At 65.5% G+C, this 10,782-nt stretch overlaps 1 protein-coding gene across 8 annotated transcripts; it reads right to left on the minus strand.

Moving 5' to 3' along the window:
- Positions 1-2,889: 2,889 nt before the first annotated feature.
- Positions 2,890-9,253, minus strand: DHODH (dihydroorotate dehydrogenase (quinone)). Of its 8 annotated transcripts, none has more exons than XM_075008436.1 (9): positions 9,157-9,242; positions 7,390-7,602; positions 6,766-6,965; positions 6,203-6,285; positions 5,390-5,577; positions 4,812-4,925; positions 4,135-4,256; positions 3,902-4,061; positions 2,890-3,673 (listed from the first exon to the last, which is right to left on the minus strand). In XM_075008436.1, the coding sequence occupies exons 1-9, from the start codon at positions 9,172-9,174 to the stop codon at positions 3,647-3,649; spliced, it is 1,125 nt and encodes a 374-aa protein (XP_074864537.1). In that variant the 5' UTR covers positions 9,175-9,242; the 3' UTR covers positions 2,890-3,646. The 8 variants fall into 8 exon arrangements, with proteins under 8 accessions (XP_074864537.1, XP_074864535.1, XP_074864536.1 ...); XM_075008434.1 differs by having other exon boundaries at positions 3,902-4,056; positions 4,135-4,284; XM_075008435.1 differs by having other exon boundaries at positions 3,902-4,056; positions 4,135-4,288.
- Between the last annotated feature and the right edge of the window lie 1,529 nt (positions 9,254-10,782).

Below are 10,782 nucleotides of genomic sequence, written 5' to 3' on the forward strand. Positions count from 1 at the left end.
GCCCAGAACTGGACACAATAGTCCAGATGCGGCCTCACCAAAGCCGAATAAAGAGGAATAATCACTTCTCTGGATCTGCTGGCAACACTCCTCTTGATGCAACCTAATATGCCATTAGCCTTCTTGGCTACAACGGCACAGTTGATTCATGCCCAGCTTCTCGTCCACTACAACTCCCAGGTCCTTTTCTGCACAACTACTACCGAGCCAGTCGGACCCCAGCCTGTAACAATGCTTGGGATTCTTCCGGCCCAAGTGCAGGACTCTGCACTTGTCCTTACCGAACCTCATCAGATTTCTTGCAGCCCGCGGGGGAGAGGGATGATGCTCGGGGGCACTAGGGGGGCGCTCACACTGGGTGGGTGATGCCCAGGGGGCACGGAGGGAGCACTGGAGGGCGCTGGCCGGGGGCCCTGAGGGGGGTACAGAGTTAGGGCAGCCAGGCGCTGGGGGGGCATGGGCGGGTTACAGACTTAGGGCAGCCAGGCACTGGCAGTGGGTGTTACAGAGTTAAGGCAGCCAGGCGCTGGGGGTGGGGGTTAGAGAGTTAGGGAAGCCAGGTGCTGAGTGGGGGCAGGTTACAGAATTAAGTCAGCCAGGCGCTGCGGGGGGGGGGCAGGTTACAGACTTAGGGCAGCCACGTGCTGGGGGTGGGGTGGGGGTTACAGAGTTAGGGCAGCCAGGCGCTGGGGGTGGGGTGGGGGTTACAGAGTTAGGGCAGCCAGGCGCTGGCAGTGGGTGTTACAGAGTTAGGGCAGCCAGGCGCTGGGGGTGGGGGCGGGTTACAGAGTTAGGGCAGCCAGGCGCTGGCAGTGGGTGTTACAGAGTTAAGGCAGCCAGGCGCTGGGGGTGGGGGCGGGTTACAGAGTTAGGGCAGCCAGGCGCTGGGGGTGGGGGCGGGTTACAAGTTAGGGCAGCCAGGCGCTGGGGGTGGGGGCGGGTTACAGAGTTAGGGCAGCCAGGCGCTGGGGGTGGGGGCGGGTTACAGAGTTAGGGCAGCCAGGCGCTGGGGGTGGGGTGGGGGTTACAGAGTTAGGGCAGCCAGGCGCTGGGGGTGGGGGTGGGGGTTACAGAGTTAGGGCAGCCAGGCGCTGGGGGTGGGGGGGCGGGTTACAGACTTAGGGCAGCCAGGCGCTGGGGGTGGGGGTTACAGAGTTAGGGCAGCCAGGCGCTGGGGGTGGGGGTTACAGAGTTAGGGCAGCCAGGCGCTGGGGGTGGGGTTACAGAGTTAGGGCAGCCAGGCGCTGGGGGCGGGGGTGGGGGTTACAGAGTTAGGGCAGCCAGGCGCTGGGGGCGGGGGTGGGGGTTACAGAGTTAGGGCAGCCAGGCGCTGGGGGTGGGGGTGGGGGTTACAGAGTTAGGGCAGCCAGGCGCTGGGGGTGGGGGTGGGTTACAGAGTTAGGCCAGCCAGGCGCTGGGGGTGGGGGTTACAGAGTTAGGGCAGCCAGGCGCTGGGGGTGGGGGTTACAGAGTTAGGGCAGCCAGGCGCTGGGGGCGGGGGTGGGGGTTACAGAGTTAGGGCAGCCAGGCGCTGGGGGCGGGGGTGGGGGTTACAGAGTTAGGGCAGCCAGGCGCTGGGGGTGGGTTACAGAGTTAGGGCAGCCAGGCGCTGGGGGCGGGGGTGGGGGTTACAGAGTTAGGGCAGCCAGGCGCTGGGGGTGGGGGGGGGTTACAGAGTTAGGGCAGCCAGGCGCTGGGGGTGGGGGTTACAGAGTTAGGCCAGCCAGGCGCTGGGGGTGGGGTGGGGGTTACAGAGTTAGGGCAGCCAGGCGCTGGGGGTGGGGGTGGGTGTTACAGAGTTAGGGCAGCCAGGCGCTGGGGGTGGGGGTTACAGAGTTAGGGCAGCCAGGCGCTGGGGGTGGGGTGGGGGTTACAGAGTTAGGGCAGCCAGGCGCTGGGGGCGGGGGTGGGTTACAGAGTTAGGGCAGCCAGGCGCTGGGGGTGGGGGTTACAGAGTTAGGCCAGCCAGGCGCTGGGGGTGGGGTGGGGGTTACAGAGTTAGGGCAGTGCCCTCCAAACTTTTTAAGCACAATATCATTTTTTGATGTCAAGTGAATCCAGGATCTCTCTCCAGTCCAAGCACCCTTGCCCACCTCCTTCCCTACCCCTCCTCCTGTCCCTGTTCACTCTGTGCTAAGACAAGGGGTTGGGCGCAGGAAGGGGTCAGCATGCCGGATGTGGGAGATATTTGGGTGCAGTGGAGGTTTAGCACTGGGGCCCGCTCCATCCGGGCACAGCTGAGCTCAGCTGCCTCCCAGGCAGTGCTGCAGAGGGGCTCCAGCAGGCTCACCCCTGCCCTGGCCCTGCACCATTCCCAAAAGCAGCTAATGCACCAGGCAGCAGCACCACAGGGACGACTGCTCCCGCCAGGACTGCCTGGGTGCTTTTTAGATGCTCAAAAAAAATCAACTTTAATCCTGAGAAATAAACGTAGTGAAATACACAGACCAATCTGAACCTCGAAGAAAGAGTGCAACGAGTAACACCAATGAGTGTATGCAGCCGGCAAGCGTGCAAGACACGTGCGGTGTGCAAGTATTTCCTTTGAAGTAAGCTGAGCACATTCAGACATAGGAGCAGCCGCCAGCAAGCTCCTCCATCCTGACCCATCATGAACACACACACAGAGCGATAGGATACAGGGGTCAGGGACACCTTGACATCAGCGCTCTTCTCCTCCCCTTCCTGAACAGCACACGGGAGGGTGCTAGGGCATTGCCAAGGCAGATGGCTGGGGGAAGAGGGGCAGCTCAAGTGCCAGCAGGATGCCTGGCAGAGGCTCCAGCAGGTACCCACAGATCCCGCTTCAGTGGGTGGTGACCACTGGGCGAAGGAAACCCAGCCGCATGCTTGTTGGCAGGGGAGAAAAGCCACCTCCAGAAACGGACGTGAGACTGAACAAGCAGCAGGTTTATTGAGAGCCCAATGAGAAGCCAGGCAGAGCACAAAGCCCCTTGGACACAGCCTCGAGTCCCAGCCCGGCAGCCCAGGGAGCAGTGCAGGCAGGCAGAGCCAGGGTGGCACAGGTGGAGCCCCAGGCAGGTGCCAAGCCAGGGTGCAGGCAGAGCCCTGCAGGCCAGCGAGGGCTGTGCTGAGCAGCAACGGGGAGCAGAGCTGCTAGTGATGCTGCTCAGGCCACTGTCCGAGCCAGCTGGCTCCATGCACAGCACAGGCAGGGCTGCCTCAGGCTCCCAGCCTGGGCATGGAGAGGCAAGACCCCATTCAAGCCCAAAGAGCATCCCCATTGGAGGGGGCAGGGACTCAGCACCTCCAGCACTCTGCCAGGCCTCATGCCACCAGACCACGCACGAGCTCCAGAGGGCAGGGTCCTGGCTCGCCAGCACTGCTCAACAGGCCCACACCTGGGGGGCACTGCCCAGGCCTCGCTCAGCTCCCTGCAGGCAAGACAGGAGGAAGCCCTCCCCCCTGCCCAGCGCAGCGAGCCCTCCATGACCCATGGGCCTGCTCCGTGGGCAGGGACGTTGGCAGCACCTCGGCGCAGTCAGGGCAGGAGAACTCAGTCCAGTCCAGCTCGTCTTACACTGGGAGACACAGTGATGTCCCTGGGGAGTGGCAGCTTCTCCGGCTGGGGACAGCCCCACCCAGCCCCACAAGTCATCAGCACCGGTGATCTGCTCCAACAGCTTCAGTGATGCTCTGAAAGCCCTGCTCCCTGGGCCAAGAACAAAGAGCTGTGAGCACCCCCAGCAGGCTCGACTTGGCACTCCCACCCCCGGCCCCTCAAACAAGTCACACTCTAGCCTCTGGCCCAGGCCCACCCCAGCACGGAGCCACAGGGCCGTGGGTCCCAGCCGTCCAATCAGCCAGAGCAGACGCTGAGGCAGGGAGCCGGGGATGTGAGGGAGGCCTACCCCCTGGTGCGCTGAGTCCCCCACCTCACCTCAGCAGCACCTCCAGGTCCCGCTTCACGGCCCCCACCACAGGGGGCCCCCGGTAGGTGAGTGCCGTGTACATCTGCACCAGGGAGGCCCCGGCTCGGATCTTCTCCAGCGCATCCTGCCCACTGCTCACTCCACCCACACCGATGATCGGCACCTGGCCTAGGAGAAAGGGGCATTAGGGGCTGGCGCAGCACAGGCCCAGCGCCATGCAGCAGGAGCCATGCCGCCTTACCTTGCGTGAGGGCGTACATCTCGCGGATGGCCTGTGTGGATAGCGCTCGCAGAGGGCGCCCGCTGAGGCCACCGGGCTCGCTGCGCAGACTGCCCCGCAGGCTGCTGGGCCGACTGGTGGTGCTGTTGGTGACAACCAGCCCATCAACACCTAGCTGAGACAGCGAGGGCACATGGTGACTGCTCTGCTCCAGCCCCAGCCCCATGCTGGGTCTTCCACCAGGCTGAGGCTAGTGGGCAGCAAGCGGCCTGGCTCTGCCCAGCCACACCACAGGCAGCACACCATGCCAGCCCCTCCAGACGGAGATGCCTGGTGGGGGTGGGGGTGGGCCTGCCCTGCCAGGAGCAAGACACGGCCCCACCAATCCCCCTCCCCCTGCCCACAGCCATTTGACTGCAGAGCCCTCCAGGCCCCAGACTGGAGAGGGAGCCTTGCAGCCCCTGGCCCGGGCACCCTGCCCAGCCCCTGGCCCAGGCACCCTGCCCAGCCCCTGGCCCAGCCTCTTTCCCCTAGTGCCTCCCTCGCCCTCCGGCCACTGCAGACAGGTCCGTCCCTCCAGGATAACTCTCCCCTCTTCCCTACGTGGCGCCATCATTCTGCTCTGAGCTCCCCCTGCCCATCTTCCTCAGGCCTCCACTAAAGCAGCGGGAGCCTCCCCAGAGCTCTCTGTCCCCTACCTCAGTCACCACACTGGCTATGTCCCGCTTGTCTTGGGCACTCAGGTCCGGAGCGATTTTCACCAGCACGGCTGGCTTGTGCTCGCACTTCAGGCCATCCCTCTCCTCCAGCACCTGCAGGGACCACACCACTGCAATGGGAGTCATGTCAGGGGAGAACCCCCCACTCAGCGCAGTTCAGCCAGTAGGCAGGTCAAGACAGCAGAGAGCGGCTGGCTCACAGCTGGCTTGAGGGAGACAGTCCTGGCCCAGATTACCTCCCTGGGAACTCAGCCCAGCCCCTGGGCAGCTGCTGCTCTGCAGGGCCTGACCGTAGACCGATCCCAACCCCATGAAATGGCCATCTCTGGCTCAATCCAGCACTGCCAGGAAACAGCCAGGCTCCCTCACCACCACGCTGCACTGAGGGGCAGGTGTCTCACACTGGGACCGGTATCAGAGAGGGAGCCGTGTTAGTGTGCATCTTCGAGGACAACAAGAAGTCCTGTGGCACCTTATAGACTAACATATTTTGGAGCATGAGCTTGGAGGGCAAAGACCCGCTTCACGAGATGCACCACACTGGGACCGCCACCCACCTTGGCCAGCAGGTGGCGCAGCTCGGCTCGGCCCTGCAGCTGCCGCAGCCCCGGCGTGTTTGGGCTGGAGACGTTCACCACCAGGTAGTCGGCCAGCGGGCCCAGAGTCCGGACCCCAGCCACATAATCCGCCACAGCATCCGTGGACTCCTTGTTCTTACCCAGGTTTATTCCGAGGGGCATCCCAGCTGCAAGACATGCGTCCTGCTCAGAGGGACGAGGGCCGGCCAGCCGCCCTGCCTGCCAAGTCCCCAGGCAAACTCCAGGGATGGCATTGCAGCTGTAAGGACACGCCCTGAGAGGTGCACGGCCAGGTGCCAGGGATGCAGCCCAAGCTGGACAGAGAGTCCAAATGCTGGCACCTGCTCTGTACTGATGCAAACACCGTGGATAAGAGAGAGACTGTGCAGGCGTCAGATCTCCAGCAGCTTTCCAGGCCCACAGCAGCACCCACCCCGACACACAGGTCCCAGCAACCCCAGTTCCCACAGCCTGTCACTGCCCCACGCTGGGGAGCACAGCATTGCTGCAGGTCTCCCCACACACGCCAGGCGAGCCAGGGTCCCATCTCTCTCCAAAGCAGCACGTAGTGGCCTCTGCTGAAAGAACGAGACTCCCTGGACACACAGCTATGGAGTGAGCTGCTAGGAACTGGCAAAGCTTTCCCAAGCCATAGCCTGCAGCAGCCTTGGCCTCCCACGTTGGCCCTCCTTGATATTCCAGCGTCACCCACCACACCGTTGGCCTCCATGGCAGCTGCAGAACTCGTGGCCACAGTACCACTGGACAGCTGTACCTGCTCTCCCTTGTTACCTTCTGTGAACTGGAGCTGTGCTCTCTGCCGGCCCCGAAGCCTGCGTTCCACAGCAGCATGTCCATGGCTGTTAAAGCCATACCTGCACAGGGACAAGGTATCACACGCAGCACAGAAGAGGGCTGGAAATGCTCCCGCCTTGAAAGGATACTGGGGAGGGAGGCCTTCAGACTTCTGGTGGGACGCAGAAAGGGTTGCTGGCTGCCAGGCCTGGAGCCACAAGCCCTTCTCCTAGAGGGGGAAGCTGCGGCTCCCAGCCCTCCAGAGCTCAGCCCAGCCAGGGATACAGGAGAGCAACAGATCTCTGAACAGATGCCTCTCCTCACTGCCCCACAACACCCTGCCCCAACAGGGCCCTGGCCCCGCCCACAGGCAAGGCTCAGCTGCTTGCCCAACTCCCTGACCCATCCAATCCCCTCCCCACCTCTCAGCTCTAGCCTTCCCGGCTCTCTTGTGGCAGGTCACTGGAGAGAGGAAAGGGCAAAAATGCCTGCCCTCCCTCACAGGCATGGCCCAACACCCCTCTCCCAGTCCCTATCACAGCAGCCTCTGCCCAGCCTACCTGTTAATGACAGCCTGATCCTCCGGCAGCCGGAAGACACGGGGTTTGGGGTTCCCTTCCTGAGGAAGCGGGGTGACACTCCCCACTTCCACAAAGCCAAACCCCAGCTTGTAGAGCCCGTCCACAGCTTCTCCATGTTTGTCAAAGCCAGCTGCCAGGCCAACTGGGTTCCGGAACCGCCTCCCCAACAGGCTCACCTCCTGCCAGGACAAAGGAGCAAGGCTCTTAGATCCCTATGCACCATGGGGCCTGGGACCCAGAGACTGCCCGGGGACAGAGGGCGGCCCATGGCCTGGGGACAGCCTGGGGATAATCTGGGGACAGAGCACGGTGCACGGCCCAGGCCAGCCCAGGGACAGAGCGTGGCACACGGCCCAGGCAGAGGCTGGGGCCTGGCCATGGGAGCACTGAAACAGGGGGTTAGCAGTCAGGTTACCAGGCATGGGGGGATGCCAGAATCCCCAGCCGGGGGAGAACCTGGGTCACATCTCACTTGCTCCAGCTTGGCCAAGGGGCCTGCTCTGCACTCAAGCTAATACAGACCCACCCTCCGGGACAGGCTCCAGCCCCCCTGCCAGGACAGAGCCCCCAGCTTCCCACCTCTCCCCTCCCCGCCAGACGCACCAGCATGGCGGGGTCGTGCATGGCCACACGCGGGGCGAGGCCCAGGCTGAGCAGGCGGATGGCAAGCGTGTGGGCAGCCTCAGGTCCCAGCAGCCGCTGCAGCGCTGGCATGAGGCGCTCGGCGTAGAAGCGCTCTTCACCCACTGCCGCCAGCCAGGTGGTGCACAGGAGGGTCCCCCCGCCCAGCACCACCACAGCCTCCCGGAACCGCTGCTGCAGGAGGGAGCGGTCAGGACTGCCTCAGACACTGCCCCCAGTACCCCTCAGTGCCCCTGGCCATCACCCCCTAGTGCCCCCAGCTACTGCCCCCCAGTGCCCCCGGCCACTGCCCCCGCAGTGCCCCCAGCTACTGCCGCCCAGTACCCCCCCAGTGCCCCTGGCCATCACCCCCCAGTGCCCCCAGCTACTGCCCCCCCAGTACCCCCCCAGTGCCCCTGGCCATCACCCCCCAGTGCCCCCGGCTACTGCCCCCCGCCATCACCCCCCAGTGCCCCCGGCTACTGCCCCCCCAGTGCCCCGGCCATCACCTCCCAGTGCCCCCGGCTACTGCCCCCCCAGTGCCCCGGCCATCACCCCCCAGTGCCCCTGGCTACTGCCCCCCGCCATCACCCCCCAGTGCCCCCGGCTACTGCCCCCCCAGTGCCCCGGCCATCACCTCCCAGTGCCCCCGGCTACTGCCCCCCAGTGCCCCGGCCATCACCCCCCAGTGCCCCCGGCTACTGCCCCCCCAGTGCCCCGGCCATCACCCCCCAGTGCCCCCGGCTACTGCCCCCCGCCATCACCCCCCAGTGCCCCCAGCTACTGCCCCCCCAGTGCCCCCGGCTACTGCCCCCCCAGTGCCCCGGCCATCACCCCCCAGTGCCCCCGGCTACTGCCCCCTGCCATCACCCCCCAGTGCCCCCGGCTACTGCCCCCCCAGTGCCCCTGGCCATCACCCCACAGTGCCCCCAGCTACTGCCCCCCCAGTACCCCCCCAGTGCCCCGGCCATCACCCCCCAGTGCCCCCGGCTACTGCCCCCCGCCATCACCCCCCAGTGCCCCCGGCTACTGCCCCCCCAGTGCCCCGGCCATCACCTCCCAGTGCCCCCGGCTACTGCCCCCCCCAGTGCCCCTGGCTACTGCCCCCCGCCATCACCCCCCAGTGCCCCCGGCTACTGCCCCCCCAGTGCCCCGGCCACTGCCCCCCCAGTGCCCCGGCCATCACCTCCCAGTGCCCCCGGCTACTGCCCCCCGCCATCACCCCCCAGTGCCCCCGGCTACTGCCCCCCCAGTGCCCCGGCCATCACCCCCCAGTGCCCCCGGCTACTGCCCCCCGCCATCACCCCCCAGTGCCCCCGGCTACTGCCCCCCCAGTGCCCCGGCCATCACCCCCCAGTGCCCCCGGCTACTGCCCCCCAGTGCCCCGGCCATCACCTCCCAGTGCCCCCGGCTACTGCCCCCCGCCATCACCCCCCAGTGCCCCTGGCTACTGCCCCCCGCCATCACCCCCCAGTGCCCCCGGCTACTGCCCCCCCAGTGCCCCGGCCATCACCCCCCAGTGCCCCCGGCTACTGCCCCCCCAGTGCCCCGGCCATCACCCCCCAGTGCCCCCGGCTACTGCCCCCCGCCATCACCCCCCAGTGCCCCTGGCTACTGCCCCCCCAGTGCCCCCAGCCATCACCCCTCAGTGCCCCGACCCCTCTCAGTGCCCCCGGCTACTGCCCCCCAGTGCCCCCCGTGCCTCCGGCCTCACCCCCTAGTGCCCCCCGACCCGGCCCCACGAGTCACCCGCAGCGACGACGCCATGCCGCGACCACGACACACGCGGCGCCCCCAATCCGTGCCCAGGCGTTGACTGGCACAGGGCCCAGCCAATCGCGGCCGAGACCGAGTGCAGAACCCCGCCCCCACTAAGCCTCGAAAGAACTTAGGCGTCTGGGCCCCGATCACCAACCAGACCTCCCGCCCCGCCCCCGAGTGACGGAACCCGAGTCCGCCCCGCCCCGCCCCGCCCCCGAGTGACGGAAGCCCGAGTCCGCCCCGCCCCGCCCCGCCCCCGAGTGACGGAGCCCGAGTCCGCCCCGCCCCGCCCCGCCCCCGAGTGACGGAGCCCGAGTCCGCCCCGCCCCGCCCCCGAGTGACGGAGCCCGAGTCCGCCCCGCCCCGCCCCGCCCCCGAGTGACGGAACCCAGGTGTCTGACCCCCACTGAGTGACAGAACCCAAGTGTCTGCCCCCACAAGTGGGGATCAGAACCCAGGCATCCTGCCCCCTCCATGGGAGTCAGAACCCAGGTGCTGGGCCCCCCAAGTGCAGAGCCCAGGGGTCTGCCCCCCACAAGTGGGAGTCGGAATCTAGGCATCTGGGCCCCCACCCCATGGGAGTCAAGACCCACATGTCTGCCCCCCCAAGTGGGGGTCAGAGCCCAGACATCCGGCCGCCCCATGGGAGTCAGAAGCCAGGTGCTGGCCCCTTCCAGGCATCCCCCTACCCAGTGGGTATAGAACGCAGGGGTCTCGGCTTTCCTCGCACCAGGAGGGTTAGAAGGGCCATGAGGATATGTGGTGTGGGGCACTAGGTTTTAGCCATGTGGAGGGTGGGAGTCAGTGTCCCTGAGTGCCAGTGGTGTGAGGAGGCTTGGACAGGGAGTTTGTAGTCACGGAGGGCCAAAGGCCTGGCCAGGTGGCACAGCTGGGTCTGGCCAGCAGGATGATGGGCTGTGGACAGAGGACCTGGTGACCTGCATAGGTGGTTCCAGCTGGGGGAAAGAGAGGTGAGTGACAGAACAGGCAGCCCAGGAGAACTCTTACAGAATCCTAGGGCTGGAGGGGACCTCAGGAGGTCACCCAGTCCAGCCCCTTGCCCAAAGCAGGATCAACCGCAACTAAGTCATCCCAGCCACAGCTTTGTCAACCCGGACTTAAAAACCTCGAATCCACCACCTCTCTAGGCAGTGCACTCCAGTGCTTCACCACCCGCCTGGTGAAGTAGGTTTTCCTAATACCCCACCGGCACCTCACCCTCCGTAATATCAGACCATTGCTCCTTGTTCTGCCATTTGTCACCACGGTCACTTGGGATAAAAGACAAAGGCCAGAGGAGGGACTTGGAGGACAGAGATTGGATGCTCAGTTGGAAGAAGAAGGCTTCTGGCCTGGGGAGAGAGCTGCTAGAGCCCATCTGGAGACAGGAGGGTGTGTTCCCTTGCAAGCGGGGCATTCAGGTGCCACCCAGCTGATGAGCAGAGCCCCCACAGTGGGCAGCATGTTCTTCTACTGGCGGTGCACATCTTCATATGCCTTGGTGCACGAAAGAGAATTTATTCTGCCCCTGGACAGAAGAGATTAGAGGGAGCCACAGTAGAGACCTAGCTGTGCTGTGCAGAGGGGTGCTAAGTTTTATCCTGAGAGTTCCTA

Source organism: Carettochelys insculpta, chromosome 14 (assembly GCF_033958435.1).
Source record: "Carettochelys insculpta isolate YL-2023 chromosome 14, ASM3395843v1, whole genome shotgun sequence".
Lineage (NCBI taxonomy): Eukaryota > Metazoa > Chordata > Testudines > Carettochelyidae > Carettochelys > Carettochelys insculpta.

Excerpts from the sequence above, each read along its gene's own strand:
- DHODH (XM_075008431.1), bottom strand. Across the intron at positions 6,286-6,765 it reads GATCAGGCTGTCATTAACAG|GTATGGCTTTAACAGCCATG; the intron begins GTAGGCTGGGCA and ends GTCCCTGTGCAG. Across the intron at positions 5,578-6,202 it reads ACAGCTCCAGTTCACAGAAG|CTGGGATGCCCCTCGGAATA; the intron begins GTAACAAGGGAG and ends CATGTCTTGCAG.